The sequence below is a fragment of the Maylandia zebra genome, linkage group LG12 (assembly GCF_041146795.1).
Source record: "Maylandia zebra isolate NMK-2024a linkage group LG12, Mzebra_GT3a, whole genome shotgun sequence".
In the NCBI taxonomy this organism is placed as follows: Eukaryota; Metazoa; Chordata; class Actinopteri; order Cichliformes; family Cichlidae; genus Maylandia; species Maylandia zebra.
Window position 1 is genome coordinate 9,100,295 of NC_135178.1, and position 24,626 is coordinate 9,124,920.

The following is a 24,626-nucleotide window of genomic DNA, read 5'->3' on the forward strand; positions in this document are numbered from 1 at the left end:
AAGACGTCTGTTTCAAGCAACGTTTAGAACTGTGTCTCTGTCTGCCTCCCCCTCATCACTGCAGGCTTGTTTTGGACAGTAAAGGTTAGCAGCTAACGAGCGAGACTAGAGTGAAGGCACAGCAGCATTTTGAACTTTTAAAGAGCCTTAAAAAAGTTAGAAATGAACTCTGTAAGAAAGATCTTCTGTATCTACTGTTCCGGCTTCATGTCGTTTACCAGCTATTGAGAACATGAAACTGGAAATTTCAAAGCAATGTGACATGTATTTCAAATCATATTTTATTTCACAATGAAATCTGTTCCTAGAAGGGCACACCTGGGCATTGTGCGCGTGACTTCAGTGGGGTCTTAAACAGTCTTCAACTAAACTCCGCTTACTGTTTTTTGCAATTTTGTGGGAAATCACAAGTCAGCTGGCTGCTATTAATTTTAAAGTGACTGCTATTTTTCTACATTACGTATGCCTGTGAATGGAGCTTCACTGCAAATGCACTGGAACCCACGTTTATGACAGATGTGAGAGTACAGCCTCAAAAGACGTGAGATCACATTAAAAAAAGAGTAACTCATGTGGACGTCTGAGTATTTATTTACTGACGTCAGAGGTAAAGCTGTCCACTTTAAAGCTGTGTTTAAGGTTTACAGTTTGAATTGAGGAATACAAAAACTTGACTGATCCAGAGCTGGAACGGACATCTGAACCTTTGCTGGCAAAGCAGAAAAAGCAACAAGGACCTTTGACCACGTTATACACATCGAAAGATGAAGCTGCCAAGAGTAGCTTTGTGATTTCACAAATTCACAAAAACAACTATAACTCGTTCTCTGATGGGGAGATTGTCAAAGAGTGTTTGATGGACTCTGCTGCACTAATACGCCCTGAGAAAAAAAACATTTGGAATATGCCCCTCTCCAGGTGAACCATAATAAGATGGATCAAGGACAGTTTGGGAAAGTTGGAGCTTCAGTTGAATAATAAAGCGGACAATTTTGACTTTTTCTCCTTGGCTCTGTGATGTCCGTGATATAGCCCATTTCAGCCGATGGTTGTCCAAGTCAGGCAAAATGTTGAACTTTTGAAATGATGCAAGATAAAGTAAACCTGGAACTGAAAATTGGTACTTTTGCATTGTTTTAAACACCAGGAGGTGTTGTTTAAGTCAGTATAACTGCTGTACCTGTATTCTTCTCTCAAAAAGGAGAACTCACATCCACACATAAGGAGACATGATCCAGAAGATGTTGGTTCTCTCGGATCTACTTTCATATGTGAACAAGCATTCTCAGTGATGAAGTTTAACAAACCCACATTAAGGGCCTGTCTCAGTGATGGCCACATGTATTTCCACCTCAGGCATCAAATCTGACTTGAGCCCCGGTGTTCCAACCCAAATAGATTTCTTCCATTGTTCTTCAGTCTGCATGCCAAAGTATCCTTGGGCAAGATGCTGTGATCTTAAGCAAAGTATTAAGATACTAACCTTCACACTCTCCGATGTGTTTATTAGAGTGTGAATGTTCTCACTTGTTTGTACTTGTATGAATGGGTGTGTAAGAGTAAATGAGGCGTGTTGTATAAAATGCTTTGAGTGCTCAAGTAGAGTAGAAAAGTGCAGCAGTATACTAGAAGCAGTCTATTTGCTTTGTACAAAGTTTGAAATCTTTAACTTTGGCAAAAACATGCACAGTTGTTTCTGGCACTGCTGATTAAATATTGGTAAAATGTTGACATTTTTAGGTAGAGATAGGATTAATAGAGTTCTTATCTTGACAGAAATTCTTGTGCCTTTTCCACGGTGCACTAAGAAGTGCAAAAAACAAATGGAAGTAGAAACAGAAACACTGTGTGTAGAGTTACAGAGAGCAAAAACTTAATGGAAATAAAAAAAAGCTCAACCACTAAACAGCTACTGAAAAGAGATAAGAACAAAAGTATGAAACATAAGCATAAATCTTAATATCATTATATACAGTAATTGAAAAAGGCAGGAAGTAGCACAGTGTGGGTTAAATTTTTCAAATGTCAGAAAAGGGAGGATTTATACTCTCCCTGTTTCCCAACATCCACTCTATTAGTAGTTTGTAAATAAATATAGGTACTAATGAACAGACCTGTGTTCAGCTAATTCGTCCCAGTTTCTCATGTTGCCCACCCCTGTTCAAGGGACAGCAGACCATTACAAGGTATTTCATAACGGTCATTGCTGCAAATCTTTGATTTGTTTATTGTTAGCTGACTGTGCATTTACACATTATTTAAGGTGAATTTTTAAGAAATGGCAAGAAGAACCCGTATCCGTGCTACTCTACAGAGTACTCTGAGAAATCCATCGTGGCCTGTCATAAAATGCTGAGTTCAAACCTGTGATTTACCATCAATGTTTTTCATCTTTTGTTAGTTTCTTTGCATTTTGTCCTGTCGGGCTGTGTCTACTTTTATTTGTCTTTGTTGTGACTTCTTCTCTTATTTTGATAACTGTAGACCTTTTGCTGTTTTTACTTCCTGTCCTTGTCTGTTTTCCTTCCACTGCAGTAATGACTACCCCGCCTTGATTGTTTTCACCTCTGTTAATTAGCTCCATCTGTTCCCAATTATTCCCCCTCCCTCTCCCCCAGGTTGCCTGTTTGTTCTCCTTTTGGCTCCCAGGTTTACATTTAAGTGATGTTTTCCTTTGCAGATGACATCATCTTTTATTTAAATGTTTCAAAATCTGAATGCAAATACAGTGCACGTAATATGTTGATGAAAATGACCAAGACAAAAATTTTACATGGTCATTCCAACTGCTCTTACACTTTATAGTTGTGTTTTAATACAAAAACACCAATTTAGGCCTGCATGACTGGGGCTACGGTGATTAATTTCACAGTGACTGCCAGCAACTGCTCACACCTGAGTGGAAAACACTGAATTTTCCCTAGCCACCAGAAGCTGCCAAGTAAACTTGGGACAAAAAATAAGAACATTTGTGTTTGGTTGATTATTTCTTTGTTGTAACAATGCTTCTTGCCAAGAAATCTGATACTGTTGGAAAGCCAGCTTATTTCCCTCAAATAGTGCCAGACTTGTAAGGAGGATGTATTTGTGGGTTGAGCAGCAGACCTGAGTATGTGGGTTGCATCAATGAAAAACTTGCAACATTATCTCTGCCACTGCTAAACAGCTTATTCTGCTATTGGCTCCTGTTCGGTGCTGTTTATTGGATTGGATGATTGAAGTCCGAAGACACAAGACATATTGGCAGTTTAATCATTTATTAATTTAATAATTTACCAAAAAGGAGCCTCAGCAGAGTTCAGAAGAACCCTGGTCACGAGCTTGATCACACACTTCTGAGGGACTTCTGGCACATGCAGAATCAAACCAATCAATTGCATATAATAAAACAGTTAAACCTTGGCCAATAACCTCAGTAAATTCTTTTTGTTTATTTTCCCTGTATATCAGGTTAATTCAACTTAGTTTCATCTTGTGGTTCTGAAACCACTGTTTTAGGACCCTGGTTATGGAATCCACTAAAAAACAATAGTTACCTATAATGGCCCCAAAATTGATCGTTTAAAATCCTAATATTAAACCCATTTGGGTCATTGAATCCCCTTTATTTGACTCTTAGAAAATCAGAATACTGAGTGCTAACTGTAAATTAATAGAACTAAAGAGTGTCTCGCTGCAGTAAACACAACCATCTGCTTTTCCATGTACCTAGAATGAAAAGTTCGACCCTTTAAGAATAAATTACCACCGCAAGTGATTACCACTGAACAGAGTTTGCTTTATATTTCATTCTCAGCTTCTGCCAAAGGAAAGGAAAACTAAAGCTTGTTGCCATGCCAATACAGTACAATGCCTTTGTGTCTCACTGAGCAGGGAGTCCAGCTGGGGGCAGTGTTTCACTGCCGCTGTGTGGTTCTTCACAAGAGACACAACAGCAAGCAGCACAAAAAAACTGCAACGATTGGTCACATCAGGCTCAGTTCAAAGCTGCCCAACTTGGAGAGGAAAGCTTATCTGGATAATTTAGAAATCCCAAAAGACTCTTAGATAGCAGCATCTCATGAATCATGCACTTAACAGGAGATCATAGCTGACACCAGCTAAGGCCAAGCAAAGACAACAACTGGGCCAGGGAAATAAGAGTGCAGCGTCTCATCAAAAATGCATATTTGTGTTTGGGAGAAGAAAAAAATCAGCTAAGAAGTAAGTGGTCAGAGTGACAGAAATGTTGGAGGCTCACTGGATTTCGCACTGTTTATGTTTCAAAAGTAGAGTGGATGTAGGTGTCAGAGTGTGTATGATGTTCCACAGCATCCCACAGTCAGTTACACCACGTGCCATACAGTTAAACAATCAGCCGTCTCTCTTGATGCTCAGGGAGTATGAGCAACCTGAAGCTACATTCAGCAGCTTATCAACACCCACAGGAGTCTTATCACTGTCATCAGCAGTGTTGGTCAAGTTACTTGAAAAAAGTAATCAGTAACTAATTACTGATTACTTCCCCCCAAAAGTAATCCCATTACTTTACTGATTACTTATTTTCAAAAGTAATTAGTTATTAGTTACTTAGTTACTTTTTAAAAACATGATTTACAACCTGAATAGGTGATAAAGCGATAGATCTTTCAGCCCAATTCTACTTTTTCTGCATAATCCATCATATAAAATGTAATCAAATGGAAAAATTCTCTTTTTAAATTTTTTTTTATCAGTTTTAATCTTTTAACTTTATGCATCAAGCAAACATTAAATTATATGCAACATTCTCTGACTGGAAGAAATTTGTTTAACATTTAAATTATTTTCTGCACATTCCAGCACATAAAATAAAATAGGTTTTTGTGTTTACACTCAGTCTTTCAAATAGATGCAAGTAAAACACAGCAGAAAATAAATGAAATCAAAGACTCAGCAGTCGTGTTGCTCTATTTTCACCTGTTTAGCAGGAGTGGGGGCGGGCGGATGTTTGCCCTGGTGCAGGTGTGCCGCATCGGTGGGTGGAAGAATCCGCAAGTGTCTCTGTGAATTGCCCATTCCAAGGCAGCGTACTCGGTGCTTGCTCGGAAGTTTAGGGTTTTTTTCACTGTAAAAATAAGTTTTCTTCCCACGCAGTGAACAGTGGACGCTAATGTTTTTGTCACTTTTTACGGAATCAAACTCAAAGTAAGGTCAGTACTTCCACGCTTTACTTGAAAACTAATCGGATTACCCATCTCTGGTCATCAGCCTGTGTTCATTACAGAGGGCACACACACACACACACACACACACACACACACACACAGATCATGCGGCCTCAAAGAGGATGCACATCATACACTCACCGATCTAAGTGGAGCTTTTGGGCTAAGAGTTGCCAGTCCTTGCCCTTGGCGTTGGCAGTGTCGAAGGTGGCACAGATCCTCTGGCGGATGGACAGGGGGATTTTGAAGGCCTTGGGCCCCGTCTGGGACGTGATGGTGCAGTCTGTCTGCATAAAAAATGGAACTGACTCCTTTTCGGTCTGGAGGAACAGAACAGAAGCAGACTAATCAGACCAGGGCCAGAGAGGATTTGCAACTCTGCAAATAGTTGAGGTTTACTGGGTCAGGACCCTTCGGACAATATTTTTACACATTAAAAGATCAGTAAACAGACTGTAAGCCAATGAGACAAAAGTGATTGGTGTATGGGGGTACTTCTCAATCTGTGGATTCCTGTGGCCTGTGGATCAAACCATGAAAACCATCTTTTAAGCCTACATGTGGACAGTTTAAGGAGTATCAGTTTTCTGTGGCCTCATTCTCATTTTCATTTGACCATACCAAGATTTCAGATTTAATAAAAAAATTTTTTTTTTACCAAAACAGAATAAAAGTTGCGTCCATCCAAATAAAATGGATGGAGGTGTGAAAAAAATGCTGTCATAACACAGGGGGCAGTAGTGCTGCATTTGACTGCCTCTGTGAACTATACTTGGAGAAGAAGAAGAAGAGGAAGAAGACAGCACACTGACACAAGAATGCCTTACTGAGTTCACAGTCTGGTTTCTGCTCAGTGAGTGCTGAGGTCATAACTTGAAACATATTGCTGGATTGTGATCTATAAATAAAACACGTTAAAATCTTGCTGTGCGCTGTTTTCTTCTTTGTGTGTCTTCTGCACATGCCCAGTGGAAGAGTTGCCTGCACTGGTTCAAATGTGGATGCAAGCCAGCATTACTAACATAGCACACAAAGTTAGTTATCACAAAGTCGAGTCAAGATACGAGCACCGTAACATAAAACAGCATGTGATTAATCATGATCATGGACAGTTAATATGTTTTTTTTTTTTTATCACAATACTAAAGCTTAGAGAATAGTAAAATGGCTTTAAAACACTTGGAAGCCAACAGGAAGAAAAACGAGGATTCTGTAATTTTTATTTTATTGGTCAGTTTCTAAGAATCTGAGGATAGGTGTCACTGCTGCGTTTAAAGTAATTAAAACTAATTTAAATCAAGTCAAATTTAATGTGGAAGTCCTGAAATTTTTTTAAATATGTTAAACGTGGGCAGCACGGTGGCACGGTGGTTAGCACTGTTGCCGCACAGCAAGAAGGTCCTGAGTTCAATTCCACCATCAGGCCGGGGTCTTTCTGTGTGGAATTTGCATGTTCTCCCCGTGTCTGCGTGGGTTCCCTCCGGGTACTCCGGCTTCCTCCCACCGTCCAAAGACATGCAGCTTGTGGGGATAGGTTAATTGGATAATCCAAATTGTCACTAGGAGTGAGTGCGAATGGTTGTCTGTCCCTGTGTGTTAGCCCTGCGACAGACTGGCGACCTGTCCAGGGTGTACCCTGCCTCTCGCCCTATGACAGCTGGGATAGGCCCCAGCGCCCCCCCGCGACCCTGAAAAGGATAAGCGGAAGCGAATGGATGAATGTTAAAAGTGCAGTAGACAAGCCTTAACCATGAAATTACTTGTGGCAGCAGTTATGAAACCTTTGGGGGAAAAGCAGGATTGATTGCCCTGTGAGAGAGAGCTCATAAGCAACGTTCAGTTGGTATTCTTTTTAACTGGATCTTTCACAAAACCAGTTTACTCATTAACCTAATATAGGCAAGCGATTTAAAAGGAAAGCAGTGTGCTGTTTGAGCTCTGTTACTAATATAATATCATTGAGTCCTCTCCTTCCATTTAGGTCTAACAGCATATAGTTGGAGTAACATTATAACATCTATGTCTTTTTACAGACTTTCGGCAATCCTGAGATAATGTAGCAAGATTTGGATGGATTGAGTATGGTTCGCTCTGGTGCAAAGAAGTGGTAAAGCTGTTTTCAATGATATCCGTTCAACATGGTGGCCCCGCATTGTAAAACATGCTGCAGACCTCTGGAAACGCCTGTTTGCTGTATTTACCAAACTGAAACCGCTGATGTTTTGAATTCAACACATCACACCTATAAAAGCTTTTTTTTCTTCTTCCTGTCTGACAAACTCCACTAATCATCAAGGCAAAATTTAATCAAACCATAAAAAGTCATTGTAAATAATATTTCACGTCTGACTGTGACTTTTATTAGTACTGGTGGCCTTGAGGTAGGACAAGCGCATTTGTGACTGGTTGTGGAAAAAGCAGTTGGGTGAAATCAATGAGCAGCACTCTCTTCTGCCTTAACAGCAACTGCCAAGGTGCTCTTGAGTGAGTATTCCTGACTCCTAGCTGCTCCGGTGGAGCTGTTCAGCAGCTGATAGAAAGCTGTTGTTACAGCAGGCAGCTCCCAGGTGTTGGTGTATGTGAACGTGAAGGCGGCTATTTGCCGGAACATGCGTCCTCTTGGACAAACAGAGGTTAAAAAACACAGAGCAAATGCACCAAACAGCTGGATCTTGTTTTTGGAAAGAAGGGAAGGAAGAGTGCTCTCCTCGCTCTATTAATACACAGCTCAAGCTCAGGAGAGCTGGTCCTGCTCTGGTGTACACACTCCAGGAAGGTTACAAAAAGGTTGAGTGAAAAAAGTGAAACACCCTCCCCACAGCTTCAGAGCCTCACCTCGGCCACAGCCGTATAGACCTGCAGAATCTGCTCATGGCCTTTGACCTGGCGCACGCTGATTTTGCAGGAGAGCTGGGCGGTGACAGGGCTGTATCTCTCCAGAGAGAAGGCACAGTACAGGGGCTGCTGGTTGCTGCACCACACTTGGGGGAAGGAGAATTCCTGAGGAGGGAAAAGAGAGAGAATAGATCAGCGACATCACACTCAATGGTCAATATGACCTAACCCAAATTATACATTATGTTAATATAAAACCAAGTGATATTGTATAGTTGATGAAGTGTACAAATATAAACAGTTGTAATTTATCTCTCCTGTTTATCCAATTCAGGGTCACAAAGGAGCTGGAGCCTATTCCAGCTACCATAGGGCGAGAGGTAGGGTACACCCTCACTACTCTATTGCAGGGCTAACACATAGAGACAGACAACCATTCACACCTATGGGTAATTTAAAATCACCAGTTAACCTAACCTTTGGACTGTAGGAGTACCTGTATGTGTGTGTGTGTGTTATCATTCAGTCTATAAACACAACAGCTCAAAAAGTTTTGAATGAATTCTCATTAAACTTTGTAGGAGTATAGAGTGGAGGCATGTTAACAATTCATTAAAATATGGCTTACATCCACCAAGGTCATCAAGGTCAACTCAATGATTCATTGGTCTAAAATTGACAAGAAGCCTTGTAACTTAGAAACTATGATTCTTATGTTAAGTGTGCTGTGTATTGTCAACGCGTAGAACATACTGTATAAGATTGTAATACAACATGTCAGATTTAACCTCTCCTGTAAAGTCAATAGATTAATCCAGTGGTTCCCAAACTTTTTTTGCTAGGCCCCCTTTGTTTTACAAGAAAATTTTTCTCGCCCCTCTACCACGCAAACGCATCCTCCCACCACACACACCCATATTTTGTTTTCAAACTTCAATGCGGTTCATTTCCCACCTCAAACATTTAGTAAACAATTAAGCAAATACAAGTAAACTGCAATAAAATCAGGTAGTAATAAAATAAACTACTAACTCTTTAAGCTACGTCCAAACCTACACGGGTATTTTTGAAAATGCAGCTGTTTCAATGCGTTTGGGCCTTTCGTCCACACGTAAACAGCGTTTCAAATCAACGAATATGGAGATTTTGTAAAACTCCTTTTTTGCGTTTACGTGTGGACGAGGAATACAGTTCGTCAAACAATGTCAAGGTATGTGCCTTTTTTCACATCACGCTGTGCGCCACGTTATTGTTTACATGAGATTAATTGCAGAATGTCAGATAGAGGCAAAATACTGTTAATCTGACTATCTGCAGGTTTTACAGGCTACAAACACAGTTACTATCCTTCCATTTAGAAAGGCAGTGGCGTCACGGTGTGATTATTTTACGTGTAGTTGTTTTTTTCCTGGGTAATAATATTCAACATTGCTATCAATACATTTTTCAAAAAATGCCTCTCTGTGCAAAATGGGTTCAAAAACATAAACAACTGTGGGATACTGTTTGTCCGTGATTTGGACAGGGGGACCAAATCGTGGCGGGATCAGCCTGATGTTATTTGTATCCCACTGTAACTTTACTGTATAAAGAGCTAACATCTCCAAAATGTCAGGAGTAGTTAGTCATTACAAGAAGTGTTTGTTAACTAAAAATCTAGAATGTGGGATATTGTTTGTCCGTGATTTGGAGAGCCCAGCGTGTGCTCCCGACGCAGGGAAAACCAATCCTGCCTTGGCACTTGTGCAGGTGAAGATATGCTTCACAATATTTGGCTTGGAAGGAAGTTGGTTTGGAAACATATTTAGCGGTGCTTCATCTCCTGCTTTGCGTTTGTGTGGGCGCCCCATCAAAAACCTGTCCATAATGTTAGCAGGTTTGGGAAGAGGTTCCCACACTTTGGGAACCTCTGGATTAATCTAAAGGTCAAAGTAATAATGCTGCTATATAGAGCTATTTAAAACTCTGTTTCTCACTGCCATTGTTTGTACTGAGAACATATAGACATAAAGGGAATGATATATGGGGACTCTAAATATCATATTACTTTATTATGGCTTTGTTATGTACATTACAATAACAGGTTATAACAGTTAGAATACACATCAATGCATAAGTACATGTTTTTGAAAAAATTAAATGAACTGTGTAAAAAAAAATTATTTATTGCTAAAGATTTAAATGATTTACTAAACAATAAAATGGATGCAATACATAAAGCATATTCATAAAAAAATAAAGTATATTAAAATTGGCTTCAACAGGGTAAATAGGAAAAGCCTTTGCACTTGTTTTTACTGCACTAGAAATGTCTTAAAGTGCATAAAAACCAATGTTATTCCCTTAAAAGTAAATACTTCCCAGAGAGTGAGTGGCCTTGACGGGGATTTGTGCTTTTGGAGTGTTTCGTGTTATAAAAGATTTTTGCCATTTTACCTTTTGTTTAAGTGTATCAGCAACAGGAAATCACAGTAACCACAGCGCCACTTGCTGGTAAAGGTGAGAATGAATAGGAGATTTGTACGAGCAACAGAAAGGCCAGTTTTTGGGGACAATGGATTATAATCAATTTTATATTTGATTCTCTGATATGACTTGTGTTCAACTTTTGTCTCTGCAGCTGTTTTTTTTTTTTAATTTTAAAAAAAGATTTGTTGAACTACATGCATGAACAGGCGACATGAATGAATGTTGTAGTAAACAAGGTGATTCCACCACCACTGCAGAGTGCAGCTCGAATTGAAAGCTTTTGCTTGCTGAGCTCACTATTTAGCAGGTTACCATGCACCAAAAGTGTTGTCATGCCCGCTCATGTGTGGTTTGCTTTGGTGTTGTGTTGGCTTGTCATTCACCTCCTGTCAAGCATAATGTGGCCAGTGAGGTTGGGCTGGGAGCTCTACAGCCATTTGTATTTGCATTTATATTTTTGCACAACTTGCATAAGCAACACATAGGATTACATCAGGGATTGGCTCTTCTTGACCCCCTTCTTGTTTTCAGTGGTGTTGGACAGGCTGATGAGGTCAGGCAGGAGTCTTTTTGAACTATGATGTTTGCAGATGACATTGTGATCTGTAGTGAAAGTAGGGAGCAGGTGGAAGAGTGAAGAGAGTGTTTGCATCCAAAAAACTCCCCAAGAAGAAGATCACAATAAAGAGTGTCCCAGCATTTTATTTGTTTTTATCGTGGCTGACACTGTGTATAAAGCACCCGGACACTACCACATGGTAATTAACACATAATGCACCACCCACAAGTGTGACTGTTGGCAATGATGCTGGTCACTTTTGTGGGCTATGTTGAAGAGTCGACAAAGATTCAACACAGAACTCTAATTGAGTCATAAGGTGGTAGTGAGTGCTACTATAATGCAGGGTTTGGAGACTGTGACACAAGCAAAAAGCCAAGCGCTGAAGGCGTTAAGATTTTTGTTTTCCGTGGTTTAGAGACAAAGTTAGAGAGGCAAGGTTGAGATAGTTTGCACATGTACAGAAGAAGGATGTTAAATATGGAGCTTCCAGGGAAAGACAAGGAGCACAGAGAGGATTCACAGCCATGTAGAGGGTTGGTATGACACTCCAGAATTAAGCATGTTGATTCAGACTTTGTGTGGTAGGAATAAACCATTATTTTTGTGTTTTCCAGAGGAACTAGATTGTATCTCAAAGTTGTGATTACACGCTGAACTGTGAAAATTAACTGTTGCTGATTTCTTGATATGTGCTAAACTGATTTGAGTACTGACTGAATTAAATTTTCTTTTCTGTTGAATCAAATGCAGATGAAGTATTTGTGAAATTCCTGAATTGTCTGTGTCAAAGGTCACGGAGATGAAAGTCTGAACTGCACTTTAAAAAACAAGATACTAGAACTGAATAGACTCTGAAAGCTGGAACGACAGCTACAAAAACCTGGGTTATAATTAAACCACTACTTACTAACTTGAAAAGTTGTACTTTATCTTTTCATTCTTTAAACTGTTTTTAGGGATTTGCATGCACGATTGGAATGCATTCTTCCACTTCTCATTTGCTCTCACAAACCTTGACTCTGGTCGGAGAGATCTGTAAAACACTTTCAGTGCCACATCGAAATGAGATGATTTGGGGCACTGTTCTACACGTGGCCACACCATCACATACACAGCCACTTACATGAGGCAGGATAAAAGGTAAGAGTGGGCTTTGAAGTTTCAGTGATTCCAGGGTTTGATGTATTTATGCATGGAAATAACAACTGTTAAAGAGACAAAGAAGTAGTCATGATAAGATTTGCAAATAGAGCCTGAATCCCAGCAGAGTTACTCTGATAACAGAAGCAGCTGTGCTGTAAGCAGTCTACTGTACGGACGAATTAGGTGCAGACGAAGAAGTTTGCCTTTGATGTATAATTAATTTCAGTGGAGGAGGCACATCTTTGAGGAAATGTCCTTGACCTCTGTTCAACTCCATCTCGGCCATATCTGCATCTTGCAAAGTGACCTGTCTGTGTGGCAGACTTAGCACATGTGGCTTTGATCTGGGCTGCCCAGTGAGGCTCACGACAGAAGATAATGGAATCTGGAAGCATAGGCGAACAGGATGGGGGGGGGGTGATGGACGTAGAAAAGCTGGGATGCTCTTTAGCTGACTTGATGTATGGCTCGATGCTCTGCTATTATTCTGCACCTGCTCGGGCGAAGCAGGTTGGCGCTGCCTGCCGTCCTGAGGCCTTCATAAATAAGGCGGTGCAGAGAGTAGGTGTCTTTGAAGCGCTTTCACCCTGTATTTACATCTTTAAGTCACAGCGGTGTTACAGTGAGGACAACAGGTACACAAACAGAGGCCACTGATCTAATACAGTTTGCTCTTAATGGCCCTGAAAGCAAAGCAAACACAGAGCTATTAATCACTGCTCACATCCTTCTTCATGGTCCATGTGTGAAAGAGAGAGAGTGGGTGCCTGTAAGCCACTTTACAGCAGAAGTCACACTAAAAGAGCAGTTTAAAAGACAAAATGGTGCAGAAAGACCAAAAACAAACGTAATTGGAACGTTATAGAGCCTAAATTAATAATTTTCTGCTGTGAGTGTCTTATTATATATGGGGGCATAGCTTAAAGAGGGCCTTGGGTTTGCACCAACCCTCTGAGGGCCCATCAAAATTGTGCTGTCATGTCAATGCAACCATATCACAGTACTGTCAGTAGCTTCCCCATTTTCCAAGGGTTCCCCACAACACATAGACCCACATGTTTGATATGGCACTGATTTTTATACCAAGTTTTCAGTCCTGACCCTATCCTCCCATTAATTATTTTTGTTGTTAATACATGAGCATATCATGGTTTACCTTCCTTTATGAATCTAATAATGACTAATTAAAAAATAGCAACATGAACCTTACTTTTAATATGACATTATCAAGATCAAGATTGTTTTTCCCATGGACTTTTCTTTTTTATTCCCTTTGTTCGCCATCAAAAAGAATACAGATTTCAGGCACTTCCATTTGGACTGTCAGCACTGTGGGTGGACCTTAAGGGTCCAGGGACATAATAAAAGGCAGCTGTGGCTCCTCAGCTGAATTTTACCGACATCCTTTTACAACTAGGTGAAAGCCTTTAACACACATTAGCAACACTTCTCAGTAGTAACAACCAAGCTTATTATTCAGGCAGTGACAGCTTAGTGCATCTGCACCAAAACAATGGAACTAAGGACACCGACCCCACCAGGGCTCAGCAGCTGATGGTGATGTACATTTCACACAATGACTGCAGAGAGCAGGTCATCTACTAATTGAAAGGTTGGTCGTTCGATCCCTGGATGTAGGGAAACGTGCTTGTATGAATGGGCATGAATGGGGGAATGAGACATGTTGTGTAAAATGCTTTGAGTAAAGAATCAGTCCATTTACCATTTACTTCACATTGGCCATGCAGGTCAAATCCAGGAACTACAAAGAGGTTGTGCAGCTAGTTTTAAAGCATGATATCACTTGAAAAAATTTTAATTGTCTGAATTTCTCTCTAAGGTCACAAAGATGTAAAAATATGCTTTACCTAGGACTGATGTATGTATTATAGATCAGAACACCTAAACTGATTAGACAAGAAAGAGATTAGCTGAGCTGCAGCCTAAGCCAGGCTGAACACAAAGAAAACTTAACAGGCTGTTCACATAAACCAAAATCTGAAAGGTTTGTTTGGACCTGACTGGCAAAATGTCAAAAGGACTGCAGGATGTCTTCAGTTCCCTATGATTTATAAATGAAAGCATTTTATATTCAGATGTTTCTTACTTACAAAATAGGAAAATTATACAAATCCATTATGTCTAATGGATTCCATACTCAGAGAAATAGATGAAAATGATTATACAGTAGAATTATTTCCCCTATAACAATATCTCTCTAAAATAAATGAGCTCACACTGAAACCCAAATGGCAACCAATAAAAAGCAGAACATCACAATCATTTAATAACATTTAAAAATGTAGCCTTGACAACTTATGGGGAGGTAAGAAAATAATAAACCTTATTTCACTAAAATTGTGCAATGTATTATTGTGTATAAATATTACTGGAGTAATGAGTCAGTTGTCTGCTTAGGTATTAAATGTCATTTTGTTTATAACAAAAAAAGAAAGATTCCCTTTTTTAAGCATAAAAAAGTTTATTTTGATTAATTTGAACTATTTTGTGGCGAAAGTAACAGTCAATATGAATTTCTTTGTTCCCTTATATTTAAATGTAGATGTATTTTTACATGACAGTCATATCAAAATGTGTTTACAAATGTTCATTTTTATTAGTTTTAATTTTTATTTGGACCAAATATCAGTCTAATCCTGGATGGCCATGAGCCGATTATAGATGATTTGTCAGCTCATTGACTGTTGTCTACTACACCTAACACCTATGTAGGGTCCTCTTTATTTTCATTCTAGCAGACCATTTTTTGTTTCAAAAATCTGTTTTATTGTTTTGTTCAGTTGTTTTTTCTATAATGTAGAAAATAATCATTTTATTTTTTTAATTACCTTCAAGTTATAACAGCAAAGCTGTGACACCAACAGTGAATCAGCTGATGGTACCAAAAATTGGAGTGTGCAAACTGATACTGTCTTTGTGAGTAAAAGTGGGTAACCAATAAGTATAAAGAAATATTCTATACAAAAAGAAAAGATAAGCTAATTCTGACAGCTAAGTAACAATTACTTGCTGCTGCCTGAAGTAATGTCAAGTAGTGAGAAATGCTGCTTGTGTTAAAACATTTTTTAAAAAGAAACAACAAAATTGAAATAATATTCACAGATAATATTTAAGTAATCTCAAAAGGCGATTTAAATTTACACACAAAATGTCATAATGTCATCTACATAAAAGTTCTTTTTCATAACGTCAGCTTAAAAAATTTAAACGAGGCCATAATATGGACCTCGTATATACTGTTGATCTTAATTAAATGTTAAGTGCTAATGTTACTAATGTTAATGAAAAGTGAACGACAATAAAGTTCCCTCAATAAGCATCTTACAACGTGGTTACCAGATCCAACAGTACAGTAATTAAAGCCAACTAGATAATCCCTAAAATTCATTAACAGGAAAAACAGGTATAAACACTCCTCAGACTGCTGCTTAATAAATCAACCCTGGGAGGAGCAGAATTTGCAGAAACACCGCACTAATTAGCTCGAGGGAACAAACTTGCAAATTACCACTTACATACAGTATATGTTTTCAGTTCATGTTTTGTCACTTCCTGCTGTGGTTACCTGACATGTGGTAAAGGGTTTGATGCTCCATAGAAACTGGGGAACATCCTGGATGGACACCTGCAGGCTGAAGGTGTTCGCTCGGAAAGGCAACATCTTTGGCTCCTCGAGGAGCTGACCGCCTCTGGTCTTCTCTGCAGCCACCACTCCCTGAGGTGGAAAGGAAAGGGAAGAACAGCAGGACAGGCAGAAGATGAGAGAAAAAAGCAGGTTGGAAAGGTCATAACCCAGAAAAAGGGAAAGGGCGGTCAAGGGATGAAAGTAAAGGAAGGTAAAGCAAAGATTAAAAGAAAGGATAGAAAATGACAAAGGCAGAAAGGAAAGCAAAGGTAAAGATGAGAGGTAAAAAGAAAAGGAAAGGAAATGAAAAAAGAAAGCACAAGAGAAGAAAAGAAATATATGGAAACGAATGAGAAAAGGAAGACGAGAGCATGGAGGGAGGAAAGTGAGAGTCAGAAAAACAAGAAAAAGATGAGAAGAAAAAGAATCAGAAATGAGATTACTGCTAGAGAAAAATCAAGAACACAGTGTCCTCCTTCCTTTTTGAATGTACACTACCTTTGCATATCAGCAGAAACACCTGTTGCTAATCCTTTCCTCTGTCACATCCGCTAATTGACTCATCTCAAATATTAGCACAGAGGCAGGCTGCCAGCGACTGACGTCAAGTCTCAACTGAACAAATCTTACAAGTCACACTCTCACATTAGCATCACGTTTGCAGGCTCGATGTGACAGCTTGAAGCTTGAATTTAATGCTGGGGGGGGGACTTGTATGAACTCGGCAGAGGATGGGTACGTGTTTGGCGGGAGGAGGGGTGCAAAGGTCTATCGCCCAAATTGGATTTGTGATGATGAGGGAGCACTTTGATTGTCACTTGCAGGTATTCATCTGTCATCATCGTTCAGTGTGGCAGTGGGATGGTTTGGCGTCTGGCACGTCTGTCCTCGGCCACCTCAATCACAAAAGTAAAAAGGACGAGAACAGAGCTGTGACTAATGTCAGGTTTCACTGATTGATTCTGACTGAGTGTCCTTATGTGAAAGGAGTTATCTGTGCATATATGTGTGTGTGTGTGTTTGCATGTGTGCTTGCAGAAAAGCATGCTCGGGGCACGTGGCACACTGTGAATGCTGTTGGTGTGAAAACAAATCAGCTGTTGGCAAAATGCAGATAGGATAAAATATGGTGCCACTCCTTTGCCATCTGTCTTTGTTCTTACTCTGTTGGCCTGAGACTAACCCGATCACGCTGGATTTTAGTTGGTTTTCCCCTGTCGCAGCGGGCTAGCTATGATCTGTGGTAACATCCCCACTTTTGAACTGATGTGAAGCTGTCAAGATGCTGTGATTGAAGCCGTCTGTAGACGCTTCCTGATCTGCTGTTTGACACATCACACACCATTGATGTGTCTCAGATCATGTCTTGCACCTAAGGAAATGTCGCAATACCAGTCAAGAATATTAAAGCCTTCCAGAAGAATAAAGTATCAAAGTGGAAGGAGGAATTCAAAACATTCAAAGACATTTAGCCCTCATCCTACTGACTGAGGTCCACGGAGACCCCAGAGGTATATGTTTTGCAGTATCTCTTAGACGTCTTTTTTATTATTTCAACTTTTTTAATGGTTTTGTCAATCAATTCATTTCGAATGATGCCACATCACTGTTTTCTAGTTATGTTTTAATTACTGCTTTGCAAAAGTACAAATGCTTTGGAGTCCCAGGGAGACCCCTGTCAAAAGCATCCAATTAAGCAAACTCAGATGCTGTCGGTGCATTTATCCTCTGGGTGGGCAACTTCCCAGGCTGAAAGCTATCAGAATTGTCTGATCTACTTGAGAGGGCATAAAAATCAGAGCCATTACAGACACATTGCAAGCCTTAATCCAAGTAACAATGACCCTCCTGGGAGTGAGAAAAGCTCCACCTGCTCATATGACTGTCCAATGCTTAGCTGAAAAATCTACTCCAAAAAGGTGTTACCTTTGCTCCTGAAACAGATATACAAGAACCTAGCAACTGTTTGGTCTCCCATATGCTGATGTGGATGAGAAAGGATGAAACGATGCGAGAATCTGTGTGCATTAACTGACTGCAATGTGTGTTTAACTAGTTGTTTTCAGTTTCTAGACCCCGTACAATCATAAGAGATCTCATTTTGCACTGCCAAGCATAAGTTAGGCTCTGTCTTGGTTGGTGTTTCTCTCTACCACAGCTGCCTTTTGTCATCAATTCTGTTCAAAATCTCTATGGGCAGAATTTCTAGCAGCAACGAAGGTGTGGAGGGTGTTAAGTTTGGTGCTCTCAGGATGTTGTCTGCTTTTTGCCGATAATGTACTTACTGTATATTCACCTGGGGCATTTTGCAGTCAGATGTCATGTGAATTGGAGTAATTAGCACCTCCAAGTCTGAAGCCATGGTCCTAAGCCAGAAAAGGGCTCACTCTGGGCTCTGAAGCAAATCTGGAAACTGGAAAGTGATCCAAATGAGCTTCCTCTGAACGGTAGGGTAAGCTCAGTCATTTGGGAGGAGCTCAGACTAGAGCTGCTACTCCTCCACAAAAGTAACCAATTAAGATTGTCTGGGCAACGGACCAGAATTTATCCTGGGCACCTCCTAGGTGAGGTTTTTTATCACTGGTCTGGCTGGTTGTGTTTATTTCAATTATTTTTTATCTGGGTCAAAATGACCCCAACAGAAAATTCTCAAATGAAAAATTAATTCATTAAGTTGTCACGGTTCTGGGTCGACCCAGTGCATCTAGATTTCTGGACTTTATAGTGTTTGAAAAATTCTGTTGATTCTTGGATTCATTTACCTTAAGGTGAATGTTTGTTTAGGTGATGTTTAGGTGAGCCCCCAGTTTTTAGTTATCTTTAGTTTTTCCTCCCTTCATGTCTAACCTTCTGTGAGTCAGTCTTGCTTTTATGTCTGTTCCCCTTTTTTATGTCCAGTCTGTCTCTGTCTGTCTCACTCTTTCAGCTCAGTCATGTCCCTGTCTGGTCTGTGTTCTCCCCAGCCTGTCGTGTCTCCATGTCTGTTTATCCCCATTAAACATTCACTTGTCTTAATCTGGGTCTTGCCCCTTTGTGTCTGTGTGTCCTCCCCAGCATCCCCTGTGTGTAGTCAGTTGTCTGGTTGCAGCGTTTGTGAACAGCAGTTTTCAGATCTTGCCACAGATTCTCGATTGGATTTAGATCTGGACTTTGACTGGGCCATTCCAACACATGGATATGTTTTGTTTTAAACCATTCCATTGTTGCCCTGGCTTTATGTTTAGGGTCGTTGTCCTGCTGGAAGGTGAACCTCCGCCCCAGTCTCAAGTCTTTTGCAGACTCCAAGAAGTTTTCTTCCAGGATTGCCCTGTATTTGGCTCCATCCATCTTCTCATCAACTCTGACCAGCTTCCCTGTCCCTGCTGAAGAGAAGCACCCCCAGAGCATGATGCTGCCACCACCATATTTGACAGTGGGGATGGTGTGTTCAGAGTGATGTGCAGTGTTAGTTTTCCACCACACATAGCGTTTTGCATTTTGGCCAAAAAGTTCCATTTTGGTCTCATCTGACCAGAGCACCTTCTTCCACATGTTTGCTGTGTCCCCCACATGGCTTGTGGCAAACTGCAAATGGGACTTCTTATGGTTTTCTGTTAACAATGTCTTTCTTCTTGCCACTCTTCCATAAAGGCCAACCTTGAGCAGTGCACGACTAATAATTGTCCTATGGACAGATTCCCCCACCTGAGCTGTAGATCTGCAGCTCGTCCAGAGTCACCATGGGCCTCTTGGCTGCATTTCTGATCAGCACTCTCCTTGTTCGGCCTGTGAGTTTAGGTGGACGGCCTTGTCTTGGTAGGTTTACAGTTTTGTGCCATACTCCTTCCATTTCTGAATGATCACTTGAAAAGTGCTCCATGGGATGTTCAAGGCTTGGGAAATCTTTTTGTAGCCTAAGCCTGCTTTAAATTTCTCAATAACTTTATCCCTGACCTGTCTGGTGTGTTCTTTGGACTTCATGCTGTTGTTGCTCCCAATATTCTCTTAGACAACCTCTGAGGCCGTCACAGAGCAGCTGTATGTGTACTGACATTAGATTAAACACAGGTGCACTCTATTTAGTCATTAGCACTCATCAGGCAATGTCTATGGGCAACTGACTGCACTCAGACCAAAGGGGGCTCAATAATTACGCACACCCCACTTTGCAGTTATTTATTTGTAAAAAATGTTTGGAATCATGTATGATTTTCGTTCCACTTCTCACCTGTGCACCACTTTGTATTGGTCTTTCACGTGGAATTCCACTAAAATCAATTCATGTTCGTGGCTGTAATGTACGGAGCCCCGCAGGGGACATGGGAGAAAAAAAATTAAGACAGACTTTTGCGAGATCTCGCAAAACAAACTTGCAAAAGTTTTGCGAGTTTCATACATCTCCGAAAACGTCGGAGCACTTTTACAAATATGTGATGTCTTGTAAACCGAGCAGATATCTGACGTTTACACAACTACATTCACACCTCAAAATATCTTAAAAGTGTATTTTGTGACCCAGAAAGAGTAATATTACAACTAAGTAGCTGCTGCCATTGTTGGGAGACTTTTGCGAGATCCCGAATTTGTTTTGCGAGATCCCGAGTTAGTTTTGCGAAATCTCGCAAGTCTGTCTTAATTTTTTTTCCGCCCATGTCCCCTGCGGGGCTCCGTAGTAATGTGACAAAATGTGGAAAAGTTCAAGGGGGCTGAATACTTTTGCAAGCCACTGTATGTATTGTCCCAATCTCCCCTTATCCTGTGCCGGAAAGTCAGTTCTTCCACCATGTGTTTTGCTCATGTTTCATATTACAGTTTAGTTTTCTGTTAGCAAAAGTCTTAGTCTCCTTTTGCCTTTTGTTTTCTGTTTTTGTATGAATTCATTGAGCCTTAGTAAGCAGCTCACTTAAAATTAGTCTAGTCTCCAAGCGTCTGCATTTGGGTCCTCTCTCCAAAACGTAATCAGCGTCAAACAGATCGTGAAACAAGCAGGTTAGATTATTGCATCACTCTATTTGCAAGACTCCCTAAATCATCAGTAAAAAGTGGAAATTCAACCACATTACCCCAGTATTTAAATTACTTCACTGACTCCCACTACAATGCAGAATTACCTTTAAAATGATTTTAATAGTTATGGTTTGCTCCCCCCCCCCCGTACGTCTCTGACTTGCTCACTGTCAGACCTCTCAGGTCATCAGGTACAGATCTTTTAACTGTTCCCAGAATCAGATCTACGTGTATTTAAGGCACTTTCAGTTATTGTGGTCTTGTTCTTTGGAACAAGCTGCCTGCTGACCATAGATCAATTACATCTGTGTGTACATTTAAAAACAGACTAAAAATCGTTCTGGTCACACACTTACACTCAGTAGTTGTTTTTTGTTTTACTGTAAACCCTCACTGTTTTTTAATGTCTAAATTTTCTGTTTTAAGCTTTTTGAGTTTTCATGTAATGAAATGTGCTATATAAATAAAATTGTCATTGTCAATAATTACATAACTAATAATTCTTGAAGTACAAGTGAGTTTTGCTAGGATTATTTTGCTACTATGATTGCATCTTACAGTAAATAATGCTTGGGGTCCCCAGGATCCCCTGTCATTAGTCCATTTATATATAGTCCATATAAATGTAGTGGTATGATGAGCATTAGAGTGAATTTCTCCAAGGACATTGTTGAATGACAGATTGATTAAACCAATAACACAAAAGATGAGTATGTATAAGTGCAACAAGCCTTTACAGATGACAGCGGAAAGAGAAGGAAAGAGACTTGACTAAGACTTCCAAGCTTCATTTAAGGTAAAAAAAAAAAAAATTACAGAACTTAAAATTCTACAGGGTCAATGCCATGATCCTGTCTGATAGCAGACTAGTCTTCCAGCTGCATAATTTTCTCAAGTACGGCTGCAACAATCAGGAAATATAAAATGTGAATAATTTTAATGATGTGAAATTTCTAAGACTATACAACATTTTTTTAAGATAGGAGCAACTATTTTCAACATAAAGTGGAGTAATGAGAGAAGTTAGACTTCTTATGAGAGTTTCGTAAACCAAGATTATCTTTTCTTTGTCTGTCTGTCATGCGTTCACATTAGCACATTTATATCAGCTCAGTGTGAGAGTCTTAACTGTAGGGCCATTTTACTTACCTTCACTGTTTGGAGGTTAGAGTGTTGTATAGCAACTAAACCCCAGCTGCAAACTCATCACCTTTCAGAGGTATGCATTTTTTTTTAAAAATCTTACCCACATAAACTGTGGATGAAAATTTAATTCAAGGGTGAAAATCTGGTGCTTTGCACCGCGGTCTAATTAAGGGATTAATTAATGGCCTATTCATTATACTTTGTGAATGTATAATCATGTTTTTACTGCTCAAAAACAATAAACAAATAGGATTTAGTCTCTCTATTTTTTGGACTTGGTCTGTTTTCCTTTAGCTGGCAAAATAACATTTCAAACATGCTTAGTGCAATTTGAAACACATCAATTTGTCAACTGTAACTCCTCCTCCTCATAGCAGATGGCAAATAATATTGTTTGCAATGTGGGTGAAATAGGCTCTGGGTATGTGCTTAAGACACGTCACGTTTTGTTACCTTTCCTGATGTGCTGTTAAAACACTCACATTATGCTTCTGAATGAAGTGACGGAAGGTCACAAGGATCTATTGTGATAAAAAGCATTGGATTAATTTTTAGAAGTTATTTCTATCTGATGTTAAAATTCAGGAGTGATTCTCTGCCAAGGCTAAAGACTAAAGGTTGAGGTGAAAAGTATTTTCTAGGAGCATTTTCATTGCTAGGAAAGGTCTGCCAGCAGAATACTAATGTAGGTGGTATTTTCAGGTAGCAAGTTTTATCCACCTTCTCTCCAACATGACTAAATGCTGTGGCCTTGGACATGGACTTACTTTTGGTGGAGGGGGTTGCTCATTCCTAAGGAACAAGACACTCTCTTTTTGCCTTTGTTGTTACAAGTTGGTGATATAAGACTTGTTAATGGCTAAATTCAAAATTAGGTGGTTTTTAAAGGGTCAGTGATGCTGAAGATTGAGAAAACAAAAAAAGTAACATGTCTTCCAAATACTTATTTTCTGTGTATAAGAGCTAATAGAGTTATGCACTGATGGACCACAAAAATAAAACCATGGTGGTAAAATGAACATCATCTGCTTGGGAATCTTGGGTCATGGCATTCATGTGGAGGTTGCTTTAAAATACACCACACACCCTAAACACTGATGGAGACCAATCACACCCTAGAGCTGCAACAGCGCTGCCCGATAGCCGGATAATGTGCATGCCACACTGCAAAATCTGCTTAGGAAGAGAGAAACATGAAGAAGACCCCAAGGCAACTTCCCATACATCATGCACCCACTGAATGCTGAGACACAGCTCCAAAAGATTCCAAGTATCTTTTAGAGCTGTCATCATCTACCAATTTACTGGTGCCGTGATGTAGTTTTTGTATTTATTTAGCACCAAGTGTGAATGTGGGCATCTTCATGTGTAAACCACTGTATGTAACAAAGGTCTTAGAAGAGATGCAAAACATAAAGAATGACATTGCATGTTTGTTTTTTCCATTTGTTTTTTTCATATTTCTTTTCATACGTTGTGCTGCGTCAAAGAAAACAGAATCCTGCAATTTTTCTTTTTCTGTTTTTTGTTTTCAACTAGAAAAAAGAAAAGAAAAATAGCTCTGTCACACAAGTGTTTGTGTTGCATGAGGCTTCCTGTTGATCCAGAATCCCGGTCTGTGATTGACTTTGTGCTGGAGCATGGGAAACACACAGCAGAGATGTGGCGCTAACAAACAGGAGCCCAGGGGACATGCTAAAGTCTGGCATCTGCTCGGCAGGCTGGGAATTCATAAACCAAATCCAGAATGCATTTTAAAGCCAGCTGCCGCTGATGTTGGCAGCATGGCAGAAGGTTGGTCAGGAGGTAGTCAGTCACGAAGCTCGCTATGCTCTGTTCAGCTCTGTCTTCCTTTACTCAAGCTCTCTCAGGAGGATGGAGAACTTGATTTCCCTCATGTTCACTGATGAAATTTCAATGATTAAAACCCTATAGGTTGCTGAAGGATAATCAAATCAAATGAGATTTTTAGAAAAGAATGATTGGTGAACGTTTGAATGGGAGCGATTACAGTACGGCACACTATGTCTGACTCTATTAAAAGAACAAGAAGAGCATCCATCAAGTTGCTACAGAGTGTTTAAAACACTGCTGTATTGTTTCTCTGTGGTAATGAATGTGCAATCACTCGTATCTGAAAGTGCACACGTTGCGGTCCCTGCTGCCTCAGAGAGCGCAGGCAACAACCACACACAAGATGCTCATTGTGAATGTGGGCCACGGCCTACAGTGCAATCTGCACTCTCCTTGCAGAGTGGAAAATATTAATATAAGAAACAAACCTGCATGAATGTACTGGGTTTACATATAGAAATGAGCAATATGTGTAATAAACCCTTCATTGGTGGAGTTGTAAGTATGTCTTGTAAATGTATTTCCGTAAGATGCTGGCATTGCAGCTACGACCCATTTCAAATGTTCCATATATAAACATTTTACCTGACACATTCTTTTTGTACATTAAAAAATAAAATAACCTCCAATAAATGAGAGATCAAATAAAACCGGGAACTACCTCAAAGCATAGGGGAGTGCAGCCATACATCCAAAGGTTCCACTTTAGCAGCTGTTTTTAAATACACCAGTCCAGCACTAAATTAGTTTTGCCCTGGGAATTAGCAGTTTATAATGTCAGGTTTAGTGCAAGGAAGCT

The 24,626-nt window shown here is 39.9% G+C and overlaps 1 protein-coding gene across 3 annotated transcripts in view; it reads right to left on the reverse strand.

The window, feature by feature from the left end:
* unc5db (unc-5 netrin receptor Db) overlaps positions 1 to 24,626 on the reverse strand; it is a 294,402-nt gene that overhangs the window by 6,665 nt on the left and 263,111 nt on the right. For all 3 annotated transcript variants that reach the window (XR_013101098.1, XM_004565812.4, XM_004565811.4), the window contains 3 exons: positions 15,782 to 15,931; positions 8,022 to 8,186; positions 5,328 to 5,506 (listed from right to left, as the gene is read on the reverse strand). Coding sequence is in view for 2 of the 3 variants with exons in the window: in XM_004565812.4 (XP_004565869.1) it covers positions 5,328 to 5,506; positions 8,022 to 8,186; positions 15,782 to 15,931 (494 nt within the window). In the remaining variant the exon portion in view is untranslated. The remainder of the gene's footprint in view (positions 1 to 5,327; positions 5,507 to 8,021; positions 8,187 to 15,781; positions 15,932 to 24,626) is intronic.